Raw genomic sequence first — 21,864 nt, 5'->3', positions numbered from 1 at the left:
AACTAAACAATGGGCTCTATTAGCATAAATATTCCCATTGTTGTTGTTAGTTGTGAAGTCATGTCTGACCCATCATGACTCCATGGACAATGTTCCTCCAGGCCTTCCTGTCGTCTACCATCCTCTGGAGTCCATTCAACCTTCGGTGACTCCATCCAGCCACCTCCTTCTCTGCCGTCCCCTTCTTCTTTTGCCCTCCATCTTTCCCAGCATGAGGCTCTTCTCCAGTGAGTCCTTCCTTCTCATTAGGTGGCCAAAGTATTTGAGTTTCCTCTTCAGGATCTGGCCTTCTAATGAGCAGTCAGGGTTGATCTCCTCTAGGACTGACTGGTTTGATCGCCTTGCAGTCCAAGGGACTCGCCGGAGTCTTCTCCAGAAACCAGAGTTCAAAGGCCTCAATTCTTTGGCGCTCAGCCTTCCTTATGGTCGAACTTTCACAGCCATACATTGCAACTGGGAATTATTCCCATACCTGCCAACATTTTGCTGTTGTAATTATAAAGCAGAGGCAACCACATAATACAGTTTGCCCTGATTTGGAAGGAGAAGTAAAAAAATGAAATAAAATAGCAGTGGTCCTATTATTCTGCCTTCTTTTTATATATTGAAGAGCTCGATCTCAAACCTCAATTTTGACCCCAAAGATGTTAAGTTGACAGAATGAAAATGGGAAAGGAAAACAAGCCTTTGGGGGAGAAAAGCCTCCTTCATAATTTCCTTTGGTTAAAGATAACATACTGGGTTTAAGTCTGTATAAAATATCAAATGCACTTTATATACAGAGGATCTATTCATGGCACTTTGTAGAGGCAAATTACGCTACTAAACGCTTAATCCTAATAAAGCTTAAATTTCAGTTCTAACAATAAAGCTTGCATTAAGCGGGCTCAGGTTGAAATGCGACTCTGGAACTAACTTGCATAATAAAGAATATAAAATCTTTAAGTAGTCAAAAAATGGTTGTATTAATTGGACGCCCGGGATGCAAAATTAGGGAACGGGATTTTTGCTACTGCAGCTGAAAGCTTCCTGCCGGGAGACAGAAGAGGAGGTGAAGGAGGGAGGCAGAGAAAATCTGCAGTAGTAAAGTCACATTAAATCCATTTTCCCTCAATTTCCCTTCATTACACAGCATTCTTGTGTGTGAAGAGTTTAAGGGAAATTCATACAAGCGAATTAAGCCATTTGATAACAACAGTCCATCTGTTTGTTCAGCCCTGGCACCAGCTCACCAGGTTTAAGTTGGATCCTTTCTCCAGCTGAGAGCCTCCTCCACGTTGAACAAAACCTACAGCTGAAAACGTGGTGTATAAATAAATGTCCGCATCACGCAGCGCCATGGTTAGCCATCAGCTCCACTGCGCATGCGCAAACCAGCCAGCTGATTTTTGGTCTTCCAGAGGGCTGGGGGAGGCCGTTTTCACCCTCCCCAGGCTTCAGGAAAGCCTCCAGAGGCTGGGAAGGGTGAAAAAGAAACTTCTGGTTGGCCCATTGGGCCTGTTTTTCGTCCTCCCCAGGCTGCGGAGGCTTTCCTGAAGCCTGAGGAGGGTGAAAATGGCCCAATGGGCCAACCAGAAGTTCAGAAACGATCCATTTCCAGCTTCGGGGGGGCAGGGAAGGCCATTACTACCCCCTCCAGGCTTCAAGAAAGCCTCCGGAGCCTGGGGAGGAGTCGTGAGTGCATACGCTGAGGGAGGGGGGTTGCGCACTCATGCGCAAGTGTGTGTGGAGGATTGAATTGGTGTGGGCACGTGAGCATGCAGAATAGTGCGCAAACACACAATTGTGGCACACCATAAACAAAAGGTTCGCCATCTCTGATGTAGGCCAGGGACATTGCTGTAATTGTCAGAAAGCACCCAGAAGACATACCTCTTCCAAAAATGTTGCAAAGAAAACTTGCAGGGACTCATCCAGCCAATTGCCAGGAGTCAAAAAGTGACTTGAGGGTAGCAATAGCAATAGCAATAGCAATAGCAATAGCAATAGCAATAGCAATAGCAATAGCAATAGCAATAGCAATAGCAATAGCAATAGCAATAGCAATAGCACTTAGACTTATATACCGCTTCATAGAGCTTTCAGCCCTCTCTAAGCGGTTTACAGAGTCAGCATATTGCTCCCAACAACAATCCGGGTCCTCATTTTACCCACCTCGGAAGGATGGAAGGCTGGGTCAACCCTGAGCCGGTGAGATTTGAACAGCCGAACTGCAGAACTTGCAGTCAGCTGAAGTAGCCTGCAGTGTTGCATTTAACCACTGCGCCACCTCGGTTTAATATACTGCATACTGATCAAGTAAAATTAGCCTGCATCAGTCACTAGCGAACACCAGCACTATAATTATACCAGGCAAGCATTAAGGAATCTTCCTCTCTATGAAGAGCCGTGGTGTCCGCAGTGGTTAGAATGCAGTATTGCAGGCTAATTCTGCTGACTGCTAACAGTTCGGCAGTTCGATCCTGACCGACTCAAGGTTGACTCAGCCTTCCATCCTTCCAAGGTCGGTAAAATGCAGACCCAGATTGCTAGGGGCACTGTGCTGACTCCGTAAACTGCTCAAAGAGCGCTGTAAAGCACTGTGAAGCGGTATAGAAGTCTAAGTGCTATCGCCATGCTATTTTTCACACTTACGACCGTTGCAACAGCCCCACAGACACTTGATCAAAATTTGGATGCTTGACAACTGGTTCATATTTATGACGGTTGCAATGTCCCAGGTCATTAGTAGCAATTTGTCAGCTGGAAATCATGGAGCATCAGAAAGAAATTTTAAATCTGCAAAAGATATTCTCAGAAATACAGAAATTATCAAATACAAATAAGAGGATAGAGAAGAAGTTGGATTATTTAGTGCATCTAACAGTAAAATATGACAGAGAAGTTGAAGATGTTGATCAAATGGAAAAAGTGGCGGTTAAAATCCAAAAAATCAAAGAGGAAAATGTATATAAAGAAATTAAAATTGCTGATACTTATGGTGATTGTTTGTTTTTGAAAATGGAAAGAGTGGAATACTGAAAGAGGAATTAGTCTAAGTGCTATTGCTACTGGTTCACAGCATGTGCTTAAAAACACTTGTAAGCAAAGACGGCACTTCAGGTTCTGCCTCTTGCACAACCATCGCTTGCAATTTGGCTCCTTTGGGCATGCTGCCTTTTATAGTATAGTTTAGTCTTTATTGTCATTGTACAAAATAAATACAATGAAATTGGTTCGTCGATCAAAAACAGAGACCTCGGCATATTGCAAACCAGTGGTGGGTTTCAAAAATTGTTCGAACCTACTCTGTGGGTGTGGCCTCCTTTGTGGGAGTGGCTTGCCACCCATGTGACCGGATGGGAGTGGCTTGCCGCCCATGTGACCGGATATGAAGATGCCGACGACACTTGTCAGAACCACCTTAAATTACCTCCCACACAGCACTGGCATGCATAAGAATATGATGTAAACTTGTTTTTTAAAAGGCATCTTTGGTTTGCGTTAAAACAACTTCAACACACGCAATGTTCTGATTGCACCACAAACGCAGTAGTCATCCTTACCTTTCACAGAGGCACTGAGTTTTATAAATAGGAGCATGATAGTGTAGAATAATCATATCCAAGGACCAGTGGTGGGTTTCAAAAATTTTTGGAACCTCTTCTGTAGGTGTGGCCTGCTTTCCGGGTCCACTGGTGGAACCTCTTCGAACCGGTTCGGTAGATTTGACAAACCGGTTCTACCGAATAAGGTGCAAACTGGTAGGATCCCACCTCTGTTGCAAACCTAAATCATGGTGATATCAAAATCAGAGGCCTTTGGCTTCGTGGAGGGAACAGGCTGGCTGACCAACTTGTCTGTTTTTCCTGTTTCGACAATAGTATTTTTGGCAAGGGCGAATACGCTGAGTGCTTTGTTTTTGCAGCCGAATGGCTAATCACAATCATTCACACGGCACGGCTCCATAAAATGTAATTTTGCTCATGCTCTTCACAATACCCTTGGGAGGGCTAGATTATATTCCATTCAGGTTTTATTCCACAACGGCCAAGCCCTTCCTGAACTGAATTCATTGTTGAGCCTATCCTGAAAACACCAAGCTAATAAAAAGCCAAAGACTTATTTAATAATTGCTGGATCCCTTTGAAGTTTTTGCTCGCCTGTAAAAGAAGCTAACAAAAACCATAAGGTATAGTCAGTCGGCATTCCGTGATCATTAGGTCACTATGCAATACTCTGCCTGGACCAATTGCGGTATGTAGACAACAAGGTTTGACTCCTTAAGCACCTCCTTCTTCCTTGGTGCTCTCATTGAATGAAAATGGAGCCTAGTTTAATGAAAAGAAGGACTAGGGGTGACATGACAGCAGTGTTCCAATAGCTCAGGCGCTGCCCCAAAGAAGAGAGGGTCAACTTATTCCCCAAAGCATGTAAAGGCAGGACAAGAAGCAACAGATGGAAACTAATCAAGGAGAGAAGCAACCTAGAACTAAGGAGAAATGTCCTGACAATGAGAACAATTAGTCAACAGAAAGATTTCCTTCCAGAGGTTGTGAGCGCTCCAACACTGGAAGTTTTTTAAGAAGAGATTGGACAAACATTTGTCTCAAATGGTCTAGGGCCCTGATGGCAAATCTATGGGCATGCACGCCGTTGCCAGCTGTTCTTCTAATTTCTGGTGTGCACATAAACGCCGGGCGGCTGGTCTTTGCGGGCACTGGAGTGCCAAAAAACAGCCTGGAAATGCCCCCCAAATGGCCTGAAAAATGGCCCCAAAACAGCCAAAAAACAGGCCACCTGGTGTGTGCACATGCATGTACATCAGTGGTGGGATTCAGCCAGTTCGCACCTATTCGGAAGAACCAGTTGTTAACTTTCAAAGCAGTTCAGAGAACTGGTTGTTGGAAGAAATTTTATTTTGTTTTTTCCCCACTGTACAGGGCTAATCCTGTAAGGAAGGCAGGAAGGAAACATTCTGGTGTTGTTTCTATCCTCATCTTTATTGCCCTGCTTATAGAAACTGCCTCTCCGGTTAACTCTTATTCCATTGTAGCAGCTAAGGCAAAGGCACCCATCGACGTGAGTGACATTGAATTGGCCATGCCCACACAGTCACATGATCACCGAGCCCTGCCTACCCAGCTGGTCGTTAGGGCAGAGAACCGGTTGTTAAATTATTTGAATCCCACCAATGATGTACATGCACATGCTTTCTGGTTTGAGCACTCAGTGCCAAAAGGGTTCGCCATCACTGGTCTAGGGTCTCCTGCCTGAGCAGGGGGTTAGACTAGAAGACCTCCAAGGACCCTTCCAACTGTGTTACTCTGTTATATATTCAAGTGTTTCACAGCAATTCTGAAATACCTTCCTCATTGCAAAAAAACCCCAACAAACACTAAAAAAAATCAGTTTCTACCTTCAACAGAGGCAGAAAGAGGCAAATACATTGATGCTCTTATGATAAATTGGGATGTTTTCCCCTGCACAAGTTCAAGTCTTTGCAACACCCAATAAAATGCTCTTCAGTGACACACAATTTTTAAAAAAATGACGTGAGCTAACGGAAATCACTTCCAAATTAATCCCAAGGCGAAGATGCGACGCAGAGATTATACATCTCCTTCTCAATATTTTTTCCTCCTTCAACAGTGGGATGAGTGAATCAAAAGCAGCTTCTCAGAAAAGGTCTTAAAAACGGGACAGGCTCTCTGCTCTGTTTCTTGCACGTTGCAACAAACAGGAGATAAAAACGATTTTCATGTCAGAGGAAGAGGAAACACAATTATCCAGTTGTGGCTAAGACGGGAGGAGGGGAAACTCTGGGGTTCAGATCCAACAAGCAGAGTGAAGAAAATTAAGAAAGTTTGATGTCATAGTCATCATTTCTGAACAATAAAAATCCTGTTTAACAGCTATCCCAAAAGAAGCTTTGGCCTCAATTGCACCCATAAGTCAAGGACGATGTGTATTCAGCAAGATGAAGAGAAAAACAAAGAGAAAAATAGTCAAAATAATTTCAGGGTTAAGCTTCTAAGATTGGAACCAGGAAGAGCCAGTTCCAAATCATCTCCAGTCACGGAAGTTCACTTAGTGACAGTCACTCTCTCTGTGACTAACTATGGGGCAGTGGTGGGTTTCAAAAATTGTTGGAACCTACTCTGTGGGTGTGGCCTCCTTTGTGGGAGTGGCTTGCCACCCATGTGACCAGATGGGAGTGGCTTGCTGCCCATGTAACCGGATGGGAGTGGCTTGCCACCCATGTGACCGGATATGAAATTATGAATTAGTACTTAGTTCGGTCCAAGTAGCTATTCAGAAGTTAGTGGTTAGAAGCAATCGTAAATTAAGATATGGAATTAAAACCAGAAATATTTTGTTGGCTATTTGAAAGGGAGTATAATATATATTTAATTTTACACATGTTAGCAGCTGCTGGAATTGTGTTTGCACAACAGTGGAAAAACAGAGATATGTAAATGAATAAATATTACAATGTGCAGGAATAAATAAATTGACAATTAAAACCAAGAAGGCTTTGAATACTTTTTCACGTGGGATTGGTTTTAGCAATTGCCAACTAACGGAAACAGAAATTAGAAATCCAAATATATGAAAGAAAACACCAATTATGTAAGGAAAGGTCCCTAAAATGTATAAGGAAATATTACTAGATCATTATTAATGTTTAGATAACTGTGGGACATTACACACCGACCAGTGGTGGGTTTCAAAAAATTTTGGAACCTCTTCTGTAGGTGTGGCCTGCTTTCCGGGTCCAGTGGTGGAACCACTTCTAACTGGTTTGGTAGATTTGACGAACCGGTTCTACCAAATAGGTGCGAACTGGTAGGAACCCACCTCTGCTATGGGGTAAGATGAAGAGAAGACCCCCATGGAAGCAAGCTGCTCTCTTGAAAAGGAAAATAATAAGCCAAATAAATAAATTAAGCCAGTGGTGCAATTCAGCCAGTTCTATCCGGCTCGGGTGAGCCAGTAGCTGCAGCAGCAGCGGGAGGCTCCACCCACATGCCTGGACCTCACCACATCCCGTTTTTGACGCTCTGCGCATGCGCGGAGGCTCGCATTTGTGAACCGGTAGCGAAGTGAATTTCAACCCTGAGTTAAGTCAGTTCCATAACCAATTACTGCCAACGCCAGTAGTGACAATATTGTGCTAAGGAACCGTTTAAATCTAATTGAGGGGCCCTTGGTGCTCTCTCAGCTTGGTTGTTTTCTTGCAAATGTTTCATTATTATCCAGACTAGGTAATATCAGCAGTGTTGTTTCAGTGATGTGTACTTTTAAAAAAAAAATCATTACTTTAAAATACTTCCTAATGGAAAATGCACAGATCTGGAGGTTTATTTTTTTCTGGAAAATAACTCAATAGAAACACATCAGCTGTCCCTCCTCTGGGCTCTGACTTACTGGAAATGCCTCTCTTGAAATTTTGCTGCTCCGTAAGAATATTTGTAAAATGATTTCATCCACCCGTGCATTCAAGAAAGCAGAATTAAATGTAAACAACAACAACAACAATAATCTGCTACAGCAACAGCTACCCAACGTTTGTTAGGAAGTAAAATATTATTCTAAAATTGCATTATCGTTATTAATAAGACAAAGAATTATTAATTCGAAGGGTTTAACTTTCTGCAGCTGAGATTGAGCATTATACGAGCGACCAAGTTCTCTCTATGGAAAAAAAAAGAAAAAAAGGGGGGGGGGGAGAAAAGAGAAAGAAATGGACCAGACACAGTCTGGAAAAATCCATCTCAGAACTTCCAAATGGGTGTTATTCGCATTAACTTCTCACCTCTTCGCGGACAATTCACAACACAAGTGAAATAACGACTTCGAAAACAGGAAGAAAGGAAAGAACGATAAAAAAAAAAAATCTTTGGCCTCCAGCTGGTTAGATGTTGAATCAGCCAAATGGGAAGATAGCCAAAGTTTCTGCAATATTGAGCCCGATACAAGTGGTTTGATGAGGTTACGGTTTTTAGGGATCTTGGCTTTATTGTAATGCTACTTTACGATTTCTAGGTTTTATGAGATTGGCACAGAGGATAAAATGCTAACTCTACCCACAGCCCGGAGTTTGATTCTATTCTATTCTATTTATTTGTTTGTTTGTTTGTTTGTTTATTTTATTTAGTTTGTCAAACTTGTACGAGATAACATGTATAAGTATAAACATGGACATGGACAAAGGAAATGAGTACGAATAAATGGGGACAGTAGGACAGGGACGGTAGGCACGCTGGTGCGCTTATGCACGCCCCCTTTATGGACCTCTTAGGAATGGGGTGAGGTCCACGGTAGACGGTTTAAGGTTGGAGTTGTGGGGGGTTTGAGGATGTAACAATGGAGTCAGGTAGAGCATTCCAGGTGTTGACCACTCTGTTGCTGAAGCCGTATTTTCTGCAATCGAGTTTGGAGCGATTTACCTTGAGTTTGTATTTATCATTTGCCCATTTATTATTGAGGTTGAAGCTGAAATAGTCGTTGAAAGGTAGGATGCTGTGACAGACAATTTTGTGTACTATGTTAAGGTCAGACTGTAGGCGGCGTAGTTCTAGGTTGTCCAAGCCCAAAATTTCGAGCCTTGTGGCGTAAGGGGTTCTGTTGTGAGCAGAGGAGTGGAGTTCCCTTCTCGTGAAATACCTCTGGATTCGCTCGATTGTATTAATGTCCGATATACAGTGTGGGTTCCAGGCAGACGAGCTGTATTCAAGGATTGGTCTGGCAAAGGTTTTGTATGCCCTAGTTTGCAGTACAATGTTACCGGAGAAGAAGCTTCTGACCGGCTGAATTTTGAGAACAAGATTGTGAATGGCTCAAGGTTGACTCAGCCTTTCATCCTTGGGAGGTCAGTAAATGAGGACCCAAATCATTGGGGGCAATAGGCTTGACTCTGTAAACCTCTCTGAGAGTGCAGCCAATGTCTTTTCAAAAAAATATATATCTGAAACAATAAACTTAGTCACGGACGTCATTGGAGATGGACAATTATGCAGATCAGAGTCGTGTAACGTTTATACTTCTAAACCGTAGCATTTTGGCCACTGCTATTGTTTGGCTGGTAAAAAACCTTGCAGTGTGGTATATGTCATGGCAGCAGAAAAAACATTGTAAGTCATTCCTCTCAATCGATCAGAATTTTGGCACAGGAATGTTCAAGGCAATAAGATCATGAGGCAGTTGAAACTGACCGTCTCAGCGGTAAATACCAACAGTTCACAGTTCACAACTGTCTTGTAATGACAGCCTTAAGGGCACTTTGAACATTGTTTTACAATTCAGTTGGGTTAACTTACATACCATGCATTTGGAAACATAACTAGCTGGACATTTTCTAGAAACCATATTCCTCTATAGATCATTTTCCTGTATAGTTATGTTATTCTTTCTAGCAACGCTGAACATAAATCAAATACTGATTTTCGGTATACATCGATGTTCTTCTACATTTTTTTGGTGTTTCACACGTATAAAGAGACTTTCTAACCCATCACCTGTATCTAAATATCCACTGTCAAAGCACCCTGAACTTCACCAAGCTTCCCTCACCTCCAAAACATACTTGCACAGCCATCTGTCATCTTGAAATCAACAAGAATACACAAGAGACAAAGTTTTAAATATTCCCCATAGTCAGCTAGAGGGTGGGGGATGCAGTGGCTCAGTGGCTAAGACGCTGAGCTTGTCGATCAGAAAGCTCGACAGTTCGGCGGTTTGAATCCCTATCGCCGCGTAACGGGGTGAGCTCCCGTTACTTGTCCCAGCTTCTGCCAACCTAGCAGTTCGAAAGCTAGGGAATACTATGCTAGCAGAGTTGAAGAAGTTTCTTGGATGAACAAGTGTAACATCTTCAAAGAAAAAACGAGAAAGTCCAGTTGCCTCCTGAAAAAAGGGACAACCAGAACTTGGATGACTGACAACCTCTACAGACTTTTAAGTTTCCAGAGAGAAATCTGGTTGCCGGATTCGTCAATTCCTTATGTTGACCTTATGGTGTATATTTCAAAATCTGTTCGTTGCTCAGGGTCTTTTACTATTGATATTGGCCTGGCAAATGCCTTAAATAAATAAGCAGTTTTATTGTAGTAACCTATTCCCACTTCGTTGGTGTTTGAGGAAACTTTAAAGAGGGGGGAAAAAAACCCCATTCTACAATATAAAAGCAAATTAATACTCAATTGCTTCTAAAGCAGGACAGAGATCTCAGCTTTCCTCTTTGCTACCCCATGTAAATTCTGCCAAAAAAGGGGGTGGGGAGTAACAGCTGTTTAGATCACAAGAATATTAATTAGAAAGCTACCATTAGTCATAAAGTAAAAGCAGAGGTCTGCCTAAGCTTTGCGGTTACGCTGTCAATGCACAAGTATGTCAAAGATAACGCTAAATATTTCACAGAGGAGTCTGCCTGACAAATTCGTAAATGCCTTTTGGCGGGAAACAGGGAGAGGCTCTGGATCTAATCTTCACCCCTTTCCTTCTGTGCCCTTCTGCACAACACAACACAACCACAAGTCAGTTACGTTAAAAATGGGATAATTTCTTCTTCATGGTTTGTCCTGCTGACCAAAACATGAAGGTATGATGAAGAACTCACAGAGAAGTTTATACAAAGAACTGTTAAGCAACTATCTTATGTGGGAGATTGTAGATTCCTAATTTACTTAATTAACTTACTTAACCAATTACTTAATTTACTGAACAAAAATTTGCTTGAATAAAATACAATTTACTTCCAAAGGTGCTTTTTCAAGTGACAACTGGACATTCTTTGGGGGTGGGGGGTTTGAAGACATTTTGCTTCTCATCCAGGAAGCTTCTTCATCTCTGAGAAGAAGAGCTGAAGAAGCTCCTTGGATGAGAAGTGAAACGTCTCCAAAGAAAAATCAGAGCAGAAGAAGCTCCTTGGATGAGAAGCAAAAATGTCTTCAAGGAAAAACCAGAAAGTCCAGTTGCATCTTGAAAAAGCACCTTTGGGACAAACCACGGCCTGGATAACTAAGAATCTCTGTATACAATTTTTTTGCACAAACCATATACAATTTACATTTCTGTTCTTTCTGATTTTTTTTTAAAATACATCTTTGGAGAATCCTAGACTTAATTATCCCTGAGTCAGGCGCTGCAAACCACCTCCCTGGTCCTTTCCCCAGTGTTTTGACCATGATACTAGGTTAACTTTTCCTCGTCTGATCCACGAGCACCATTCTCGCTTACCTGCAGATGGACGGAGAGGGTGAGGGCAGCAGTCCAGAGCACCTCCCAAAGCCGTCTGATGGTGTTGGCCTTGGCCATCTCTCTCAGACCTTTAAAAAGAGCAGAAAAGGACTTTTTTTGGGAGCTCGGAATGCGCAGTTCTCTCAAATGCCCCCTGCCAGAAACGGAATGACTAAAGCAAATTGGGTAAGCAGTCCAAGCCAATCTCTGGAAGCGGCACAGCCTAAACAGTGGAGGCTTGCCCTGGCCAGGAATACAGAACTCAACCGAGGAACAAAATGCGTCCAGCACAAAGAGTGAAGGACTTTCAATTAGGGCAGAAGGACCCAGCCTTTTCCCCCCTTGTGCCTTCTGCCAATTCATCAAGGCAGAGGAGACCTTCTCCGTCCCCTCGTCCCCTGCAGCCAAAAAGAGAAATCGAACCTGCTCCGCTATTTCAACACTTTCTTTTTTCTTTTTTTGCCTCGCTTCCCGACAAAAGAGGCGAAGGCCAGCACTCTTGAGCTGCCTTTGCCAAAACATCCAAGCCATGTTGGAAAAAACAACAGCTCTCGCTAACTTTGCAGAGAGGAGGAGGGGGGGGAGAAGGCTGGGGAGCACACCACGGATTGTTTGGTGGATTAGAAGCAGCGAATCCTTCCCTGTTGAGGCGGGGGTTTTTTTTGGTCTAAAGGGCATCGTGGAATTGCCTTTCTTGCTGTGCCAAAGCAAATTCTTTTGTTAAAAGCTGCAGAGAGTTACTCATAGAGGCACACCAACTGCTGGCTTGACTCTCCCTTTCTACGCAAAGCATTTTTTTCCCCACCCAAAACCTAATTTGCAAGAAGGTTCCGATTTTAGCCAAACCGGCTGGCAAGGCTCCATCTTCATAATAATGCAGCGGCGAGGGGGGGGGGGGGGGAGGGGTTTTTTTTTTTTTGCAGAGTTGCTCAAAGGTGAAGAGAACATGGGCAACGCCAGTCGCAGAGTCTCCCTCCATCAATCTCTTTCTTGTGCCTCTCCCCTTCCATCCACATGCCAGGCTTGGCAACGCTCCAAAAGGTGCGTGAAGGATGGAGAGACGAACTGTGTCTTTGAAGCATCAAGTCCAACAGCCACTTATTTCTGAGGAATTAAAAATGCCTAACTTCAGGGATTCGAGCTGCCTGAATAAAGTTGGGGGGGTGAGCTTAGTTCCCAGAGACTGGACTCGTTTGGAAGATACACAGGCCATCCTCGACTTACAAGGGTTCAAAATGAAGACGGCGCACCGAAAAAGGGGACCTGTGAGTGTTTTTCACACTTACAACTGTTGCAGCATCCCCAAGGTGTACCAAAATTCAGATGCTTGGCGACAACAACAACAAAAAGTAGCTTTGGCTCAACTTTGCAGCTGTCATTTTCCTATTGACAATCTTACTTGACAGCCTTTGAGGTCCTGTCATATTGCTGGGAATTTGGGGAGGTTGAAATCCAACACAATTCTGTTTCAAAGGTAAGCAGGACGAGGCAAGCGGGCATATTTGTGTTTTTTCTTTCTCTCTCTACACCTCAACACACAGGGTATCGGGTCAGAGGTCGTATTCAGAGGAAATTTTGAGTAGTTTGGAGAACCAGCAAATACCACCTCTGGCTGGCCCTGCCCCCAATCGACGTGCTGCCTCCCGAGTCCCAGCTCACCAGCTGGGTCGTCTTCTGTTGCTCCGCACAGGAGAACAGAGCTCGAAAGCAGGTTAATGGGGTGGGGAGGGAATGGGGATTTTGCAGTATCCTTCCCTTGCCACACCCACCAAGCCACGCCCAGCAAGCTACACCCATAGGACCAGTAGTAAAAAAAAATTGAGTCCCACCACTGCAGAGGTGGGTTCCTACCAGTTCGCACCTATTCGGTAGAACCGGTTCGTCAAATCTACCGAACCGGTTAGGAGAGGTTCCACCAGTGGACCCGGAAAGCAGGCCACACCTACAGAAGAGGTTTCAAAAAATTTTGAAACCCACCACTGGTCCTTGGATATGATTATTCTACACTATCATGGTCATATTTATAAAACTCAGTGCCTCTGTGAAAGGTAAGGATGACTATTGTGTTTGTGGGGCAATCAGAACATTGCGTGTGTTGAAGTTGTTTTAACGCAAACCAAAGATGCCTTTAAAAAAACAAGTTGACATCATATTCTTATGCATGCCAGTGCTGTGTGGGAGGTAATTTAAGGTGGTTCTGACAAGTGTCGTCGGCATCTTCATATCCGGTCACATGGGCGGCAAGCCACTCCCATCCGGTCACATGGGCGGCAAGCCACTCCCACAAAGGAGGCCATACCCACAGAGTAGGTTCCAACAATTTTTGAAACCCACCACTGCACCACTGGTATCAGTGTGGCAATATCCAGGAAGACTAAGGCCTTCCTGGCTTATCTATATAACTAAGTATTCTGAACTCTGAACTCTGAATTCAGTTCAAAGAGGTATTTCTGAACAAATGGGCTGTTCTAATGTATGGCAGAGATTACAAAACGAAAACAGCACCGAAAAAGGTCCCTTATGATAATTTTTCACCCTTTCCTCCCTTGCAGCATCTTCATGGTGACGTGATCAAAATTCACACGCTTGGCCACCGGTTCGCATTTATGACGGTTGCCGTGTCCCGGGGTCACTGCGATCCCCTTTTGCGACCTTCTCACGAGCAAAGTGAGTGGGGAAGCCGGGAAGTTGCTTAGCAACCTTGCTCTTCATTTTAACAACTTGCTTAACGACTGCCGCAAGAAAGGTTGCAACACGGGGCAAAACTCACTTGGCAACGTGTCTCACTTAGCAACAGAAATTTTGGGCTCGGGTGTGGTCATAAGTCGAGGACTACCTGTACGTAGAGGCTTACCTCACAAAATTGCAATTCAGAGTTGGCCACATCCAATATAGCCCTCACCGCCCTCCCACCCCCTCGAAAATTCATGACATATTTACAGTTTTCTTAGAAAGAACATGGAAATAGTTTGCTATGGCCTTGCTCTGAATTTTGTTCACCTTCCCTGTTCTGTTCTGGAAATATTTCTCTCATCCAAATTTAAACTAGGCCCAATCCTGTTGAGTTCCTCAGCTCGACCAAGATCAAACAGACAGAAGTTCGACTTGAAAACAAAGCCGCCATCGCTTATATCAACATCAAGTAACTGCAATCAAGACAGAAGAGCTTAATAGGAAAGATGTTTTCCCCCTCCCTGTCCTCTTTTTAAATAAGATTTAATACTTTCCCTGCAGATAAAGCCTTCTTCCAAAATATCTTCCCTCATGCCGCTTAAACCCTTGAACAAAAGAATACATACGTACGGTAAATTAAAAAAGGCATCAGAGTGGCTAGGTTTTAGATCAAAGCCAGTCAAACATGGTACCCAATCCGTCCTTGGCTACGGAAGCCAACGATTCGCTCAAGCTGTCTCACAGGATTGTTGCAAAGAGCAAAAAAAGGGAGAAAATCCTGATTGTAGGAGGACAAGAGAGATAATCTTGAAGAAAGAATGCAGCCAATGATACAAAAACATCACCTTGGCCTGGAAAGCAAGGGTGGGTGGGTGAGGAAGAAACTCAAAATTGATCCACCTTCACTGTCTCAACAGGACAGCCCAGAGAAGGTCTGTTAGCTTTTCAAGATTCTTGTTTTTATCTCTCTCTATATATATAAAAATGTCTGTCTGTCACTGAAATGAAAAGGACTGAATTATATCTACAGTGTCAAGTCACAGTACTTTTGACAGTGATAGTTTGCATTTTGGATTCAAGTTCTGTTAAGATGCAGCCTGTTGTGCCTTAAAATGAATTCTACTGTACAGCACAGTGGAGTTGCCATTGTAACGGCTTCGCAGTACTCCACAAGCGGGCGCCCTCTAAAACAGGATTGGGATAAATACATACCTGGGCTACGCTGGGTTATCAGCTAGTATAGTATCCTATAAAAGTGCAGTTCCAGAAGTTCTCATCATGTTTGTTTCCTATCCTACCTCAAAAGGCCGACAACGAGTGGGTTTTTGCAAACGCAAAATAGACTGACTGCACATTAACCCAACCCATGTAGTTTGCGGTTCTGTGGTTAAGTTTACTCAATGCACTTAACCAGATCTGTTGAAAAACTACCGCAGGCTATGCTTATTTAGTTTTAATCTTGTTTTTTTTTTTTTAAATGGCTTGGCAGGTTTTAAGTACCAAGCTCATATATTTAGTTTACCCTTCAGTAATTTTTTTTTCCGAAGCCAGAAACAGTTAATCTTAACTGTACAAATTCCAATCCAGAACACCGATTAAATATTTGCATTGTGGAAACACAGCCCATGTGTGCCACCTTGTGCAAAATAAGGAGAGGAAGAGAACGGTCTTCACTCCAGAGAAACTTCAAAGTCAAAAGTATGTGGATTAGATTTGATTAAAGAAATAAGGGAATTGATTATCCCTCAGCCAATCTGGTGTGGTCAAGAGCCTCGCTGTAAGAATCGCACTTTCAGACTTTAAAAATCTGTTCCTGCATTGAGATACTTGCATGTATGTTATCCTGTGTAGTATTACGGAATTTGACTCAGCTTCCAAATAAGGGTTTAGAAATCATGCCCAAGTAACGTTTAAGTCTGTAATGCCACTGGAACTTCGTTCTCTTGTATTTTCTTCCATACAAAGTCTCTGTATCACAGCAGGGATTAAGCCAACAAAGGTCACACTACTGACTTTGAAATGGGATAGGATGCAAAAATGCCTGTGATGTAGATTACATAATGTAGAAGGACAGGCAGACTATAGTGGATGGCATTAAGCTCCGGCTGCCACAGCCACGATCCATAGTTTGCAATCTGCCACTAGGGAAGAAATGGAGGTAGTGACAGATTTTACTTTTCTGGGCTCCAAGATCACCAAGATGGGGACTGCAGCCAAGAAATTAAAAGACGCATGCTCCTGGGGAGGAAAGCTATGGCAAACCTAGACAGCTTACTAAAGAGCAGAGACATCACCCTGCCAACAAAAGTGCATCTAGTCTAGGCTATGGTTTTCCCAGGTGCAATGGGTGGCTGTGAAAGTTGGACCATAAGGAAGGCTGAGCGCCAAAGAATGGAGGCCTTTGAACTCTGGGGCCGGGGAAGACTCCTGCGAGTCCCTTTGACTCAGTGGTGGGTTTCAAAAATTGTTCGAACCTACTCTGTGGGTATGGCCTCCTTTGTGGGAGTGGCTTGCTGCCCATGTGACCGGATGGGAGTGGCTTGCTGCCCATGTGACCGGATATGAAGATGCCGACGACACTTGTCAGAACCACCTTAAATTACCTCACACACAGCACTGGCATGCATAAGAATACGATGTAAACTTGTTTTTTAAAAGGCATCTTTGGTTTGCGTTAAAACAACTTCAACACACACAATGTTCTGATTGCACCACAAACGCAGTCGTCATCCTTACCTTTCACAGAGGCACTGAGTTTTATAAATAGGAGCATAATAGTGTAGAATAATCATATCCAAGGACCAGTGGTGGGTTTCAAAAAAACTTTGGAACCTCTCCTGTAGGTGTGGCCTGATTTCCGGGTCCACTGGTGGAACCTCTTCTAACCGGTTCGGTAGATTTGACGAACTGGTTCTACTGAATAGGTGCGAACTGGTAGGAACCCACCTCTGCTTGGACTGCAAGGCGATCAAACCGGTCAGTCCTAGAGGAGATCAACCCTGACTGCTCTTTAGAAGGCCAGATCCTGAAGATTGAACTCAAGTACTTTGGCCACCTAATGAAAAGGAAGGACCGACGGGAGAAGAGCCTCATGCTGGGAACAGTTGAGGGCAAAAGAAAAAGGGGATGGCAGAGAATGAGGTGGCTGGATGGAGTCACCAAAGCAGTCAGTGTGAGCTGGAATGGACTCCGGAGGATGGTAGAGGACAGGAAGGCCTGGGGGAATGTTGTCCATGGGGTCGCGATAAGTTGGGCACAACTTCACAACTAACAACAACGGTTGATTTCGCCTAATGTGCTAAGCCCGAACCTAACAATCCACCTTACAAAGGAGTGTCACATATGACGTCAGCCAGTCTCCATGAATAGTCTGGAAGACTTTTTTGCTAAGCATATTTTTGACTGCTTGTCCTTTTTTTTCCAACCTGCAGTTATTCAGCTGTGTGGGCATCCTGCTGTGTTCCAGGGGTTCAAGGCTGTTTTTCTCACTCCCTTTCCTCAATTTATTGCCATAACCACCATGGGAAACAGGTAAGTAATGTTGATTCCCCCCCCCCACTCCCAACACACTAGACCAGGGGTCTCCAACTTTGGCCACTTGAAGCCTGGCGGACTTCAACTCCCAGAATTCCCCAGGCTGGGGAATTCTGGGAGTTGAAGTCCGCCAGGCTTTAAGTGGCCAGGTTTGCAGGCCCCTGCACTAGACTATATAAGTGGCTGGCTAGCTGGCTACTCAGCAGCTCAAGGCACTGTGCAAATCCAAGACATTGGTTTCCCTCAGAATAAACAAATAAACAATAAATAAACACCCACCCTCCTTCTTCAGACCTGGAGATAACGGCGCTCTCCATATGCTCAGAGGCTACCTCAACTTCCCCACAGGAGGAGATTAAGAAAGCTCTCAACCTCTCAGGATGGCAGCACTCCCCACATGCTCAGAGGCTACCTCAACTCCCCCACAGAAGGAGATTAAGAAAGCTCTCAGCCTCTCAGGGTGGCGGCACTCCCCACATGCTCAGAGGCTACCTCAACTCCCCCACAGAAGGAGATTAAGAAAGCTCTCAACCTCTCAGGGTGGCGGCACTCCCCACATGCTCAGAGGCTACCTCAACTCCCCCACAGAAGGAGATTAAGAAAGCTCTCAACCTCTCAGGATGTCAGCACTCCCCACATGCTCAGAGGCTACCTCAATTCCCCCACAAGAGATTAAGAAAGCCCTCAACCTCTCAGGATGACCACTGGCCAGCTTGGCTCTTCCCAGCCCTTCCCCTCAGCCCGCTTCTTCTTCAGACCTGGAGATAATGGCGCTCTCCACATGCTCAGAGGCTACCTCAACTCCCCCACAGAAGGAGATTAAGAAAGCTCTCAACCTCTCAGGGTGGCGGCACTCCCCACATGCTCAGAGGCTACCTCAACTCCCCCACAGAAGGAGATTAAGAAAGCTCTCAACCTCTCAGGGTGGCGGCACTCCCCACATGCTCAGAGGCTACCTCAACTCCCCCACAGAAGGAGATTAAGAAAGCTCTCAACCTCTCAGGGTGGCGGCACTCCCCACATGCTCAGAGGCTACCTCAACTCCCCCACAGGAGATTAAGAAAGCCCTCAACCTCTCAGGGTGGCCACTGGGGAGCTTGGCTCTTCCCAGCCCTACCCCTCAGCCCGCTTCTTCTTCAGACCTGGAGATAACGGCGCTCTCCACATGCTCAGAGGCTACCTCAACTCCCCCACAAAAGGAGATTTAAGAAAGCCCTCAACCTCTCAGGGTGGCAGCACTCCCCACATGCTCAGAGGCTACCTCAACTCCCCCACAGGAGATTAAGAAAGCCCTCAACCTCTCAGGATGGCCACTGGGGAGCTTGGCTCTTCCCAGCCCTACCCCTCAGCCCGCTTCTTCTTCAGACCTGGAGATAACAGCGCTCTCCACATGCTCAGAAGCTACTTCACTCCCCGACAGAAGCCCTCAACCTTTGAAGATGGCTCCCACCCACCCACCCACCCACCCACAACGAGAGCGGGCGAGAAGAAGAGCGAAGGAAGGCGCCCCTTCCTGCCTCGCTGCGCCCCGTTCATTCGGGGGTCTCTGCCCGCCACCCACCTCGCGCGGCGGCGCTTCTCTGGCGGCGGGTGGGTGGGTGTTCCTCCTCTCCTTCGGCGCCTCCTTAGCGGCAAGGCTCGGCAGAACGGGCGGAAAGCGCTCCTCCGGTCCAAAGCAGCCGCGGGACGTCGCCGCGGGCTTGCAAAGAGAAGGGAGCTGGCAAGCGCGCAAGTGCCCGCCCTTCCAAAGCGAGCAGGCGGGACGGTGAGGGCTCGCTTGCTCGCCCGTCCGCCCGCCTGCCTGCCTTCCAGCCTGCAGCCCACCGCCCAGAGCCGAAGTCCTGGGAAGTCAAGCCCACCTCCGCCCCCCACGCCCGGAGTGGGAGCCGCGCGCTCAAGAACACGCGTGGAAAGCGCCGCCGAGAGCGCGCGCGCGCGCGAGTGCCACTCTCCTCCACCCACGCCCCGCCACCTGGAATCCCCGGGTTGAGCCAGCGGCTTCCTTGGGAATGCGGGCAAAGCAGGGAGGAATTGTTGACACGCGTGGGGCTCCCGGGATGGGGGGGAACGTGGGGAAGAGGGGGTGGAATTCCACTTGACGCCGCCCTGTGGTCCTTTTTAGCCTCCAGAAACCGCCTCGGGAAACCCGCGTACATTTTTGCGCGAGGCGAAGCCAACGCGGGATGGTTTTTTTTGGGGGGGGGGCGCTAATCGATGGACTGGGAGAGCATGAAAAGAGGCGAAAGAAAGATGGGGAGGGGGCATTTCCAGAAAGTTGCATCTGCCCAACCCCTCGCCTCCCCCCCCCCCCAACTGAGTGAATTCAGCGATGCTGGCTTCCCTTAGTGACAGGTTATGATAATGAGATACTATGATGATATACTTTTGATATACTCTGATAATGATCGATCCCTATTGTTGTATGTATGTACACTGAGAACTTTATGCCCCGTTTGCAAATTCCTTGTGTGTCTCATCACACTTGGCCAATAAAGTATTCTAATTCTAATTCTAATGGTTAAGTTTGGTCCTGTAGACCAGTGTTTCTCAACCTTGGCAACTTGAAGATGTCTGGACTTCAACTCCCAGAATTCCCCAACCATTCGAATTCGCTGGCTGGGGAATTCTGGGAGTTGAAGTCCAGACATCTTCAAGTTGCCAAGGTTGAGAAACACTGCTGTAGACAGAAGCAACCAAAGTAAACCCCAGTTCTTCTGCACCCGATCCTATGCAGAGAGTTTGCTCCTGCTTGAGACCACTGTGGTATCCTGACTTAGTTAGGTAAAGGTAAAGGCTAGTCATTCCCGACTCTAGGGGGCGCTGTTTATCTCCGTTTCAAAGCCAGCACTGTCCAAAGCCATCTCCGTAGTCACATGGCCGGCATGACTAAACGCCAAAGGTGCCCGGAACGCTGTTACCTTCCTACCAAAGGTGGTCCCTATTTTTCTACTTGCATTTTAACCCCTTTTCCCTGAAAATAAGACCTCCCCGGATAATGAGCCCAATCGGGCTTTGAACACATTCGCTAAAATAAGCCCTCCCCTGAAAATAAGCCCTCCCCGAAAATATTGCAACACAGCAACAGACAGGAGGTGACCTCGCTCGCCGCCTCCTGCACCTCAAAAATAAGAAGACCTTCCCGTAAATAAGGCCAATTTCTTATTTCGGGGGTCAAAAGGAAATAAGACCCTGTCACTCCATTATGTGGCGCTGGGGATTCGAACTGTCGAACTGCCAACCTTTCTGATTGACAAGCTCAGCGTCGTAGCCACTGAGCCACCACATCCCTATCCTTAGGGACTGGCTTAGTTAGTCATGGATTAATGCCTGTGGTCTCAAACTAATAACCTACCCCAGAGGCTACAGGTAGTTCTCGACTTACAATAGTTCATTTAATGACCATTCAACGTTACAATAGCACTGGGGGGGGGAAGTGACTTACGGCCATTTTTCACACTTATGACCATTGCAGCATCCCCAGGGTCACCTGATTTACATTCGGATGCTTGACAACTGATTCATACTTATGAAGGATGCAGTGCCCCCGCCGTTGTGTGATCCTCTTTGGCGAACTGAACTCCTGACAAGCAAAGTCGATGGGGAAGCCAGATTTGCTTAACAACTGCCTCACTAATTTGACAGCGGCGGTGATTCGCTTAACAACAAAGGCAAGAAAGGTCTCAAAATGGGACCAAACTCACTTGATACATTTCTCACTTAGCAGCCTAAATTCTGGACGCAATTGTGGTTGTACGTTGAGGACTAACTACTTCACCACCCCACCGGAGGAGCCATCTCTCAATTTTTCAGTCTTGCGTCCACCCTCCATGGCCAAGGCGAGCAAGGAGGAGAACGAAGGAAGGATGGATCCAATAAGAAGTGCTAACCTGCATGTGGGAATCCAGCCACTTGGCTAATATCACAGTTTGTCTTTAACAGCTCAGGCTGAGCGTTTTTCAGCCGGGTTCATTCACATGCTTGCTCAATAGGCCCCTTTCCACCAAATCCATCATACACACAACTTTTTGTGTAGTACCCTTTTTGGGTGGTGGACATTTCCAACTTATTTATATCACCCTTCCTGACAGTTTGAGTCAGATCCACCTTTTGCTCACTTGGGGAGCTGATTCCAGTTAGAAACCATCCCAATTCTAACTTAGATCTCACTGATTTCAAAGGATGAGAGAGGATACTGATAGTTTGTCACCTTAAAGAAAAAAGCCTGAACAAAAACCCTCGCCTAGGTAGGTAGGTAGGTAGGTAGGTGGGTGGGTGGGTGGGTGGGTGGGTGGATGGATGGATGGATGGATGGATGGATGGATGGATGGATGGATGGATGATAGATGAGATGGATGGATTGTAGATAGATGATTGATTGATAGATAGATAGATAGATAGATGGATGGATGGATGGATGGATGGTAGGTAGATAGGTAG

At 45.5% G+C, this 21,864-nt stretch overlaps 1 protein-coding gene across 5 annotated transcripts in view; it reads right to left on the bottom strand.

Moving 5' to 3' along the window:
- Window positions 1-19,113, bottom strand: part of ADAMTSL3 (ADAMTS like 3) — a 194,071-nt gene extending 174,958 nt beyond the window's left edge. Inside the window, exons 1-2 of one of the 5 annotated variants that reach the window (XM_032232505.1) lie at window positions 18,989-19,113; window positions 11,221-11,309 (exon numbers count right to left, since the gene is read on the bottom strand). In XM_032232505.1, coding sequence (XP_032088396.1) covers window positions 11,221-11,298 — 78 coding nt within the window. In that variant the 5' untranslated portion in view covers window positions 11,299-11,309; window positions 18,989-19,113. The other 4 variants (XM_032232504.1, XM_032232507.1, XM_032232506.1 and 1 more) reach the window with 4 other exon arrangements.
- Between the last annotated feature and the right edge of the window lie 2,751 nt (window positions 19,114-21,864).

Source organism: Thamnophis elegans, chromosome 16 (genome assembly GCF_009769535.1).
Source record: "Thamnophis elegans isolate rThaEle1 chromosome 16, rThaEle1.pri, whole genome shotgun sequence".
NCBI lineage: Eukaryota > Metazoa > Chordata > Lepidosauria > Squamata > Colubridae > Thamnophis > Thamnophis elegans.
Note: the sequence above shows the minus strand (reverse complement) of the source record. Positions and strands in the feature narration are given on the sequence as shown.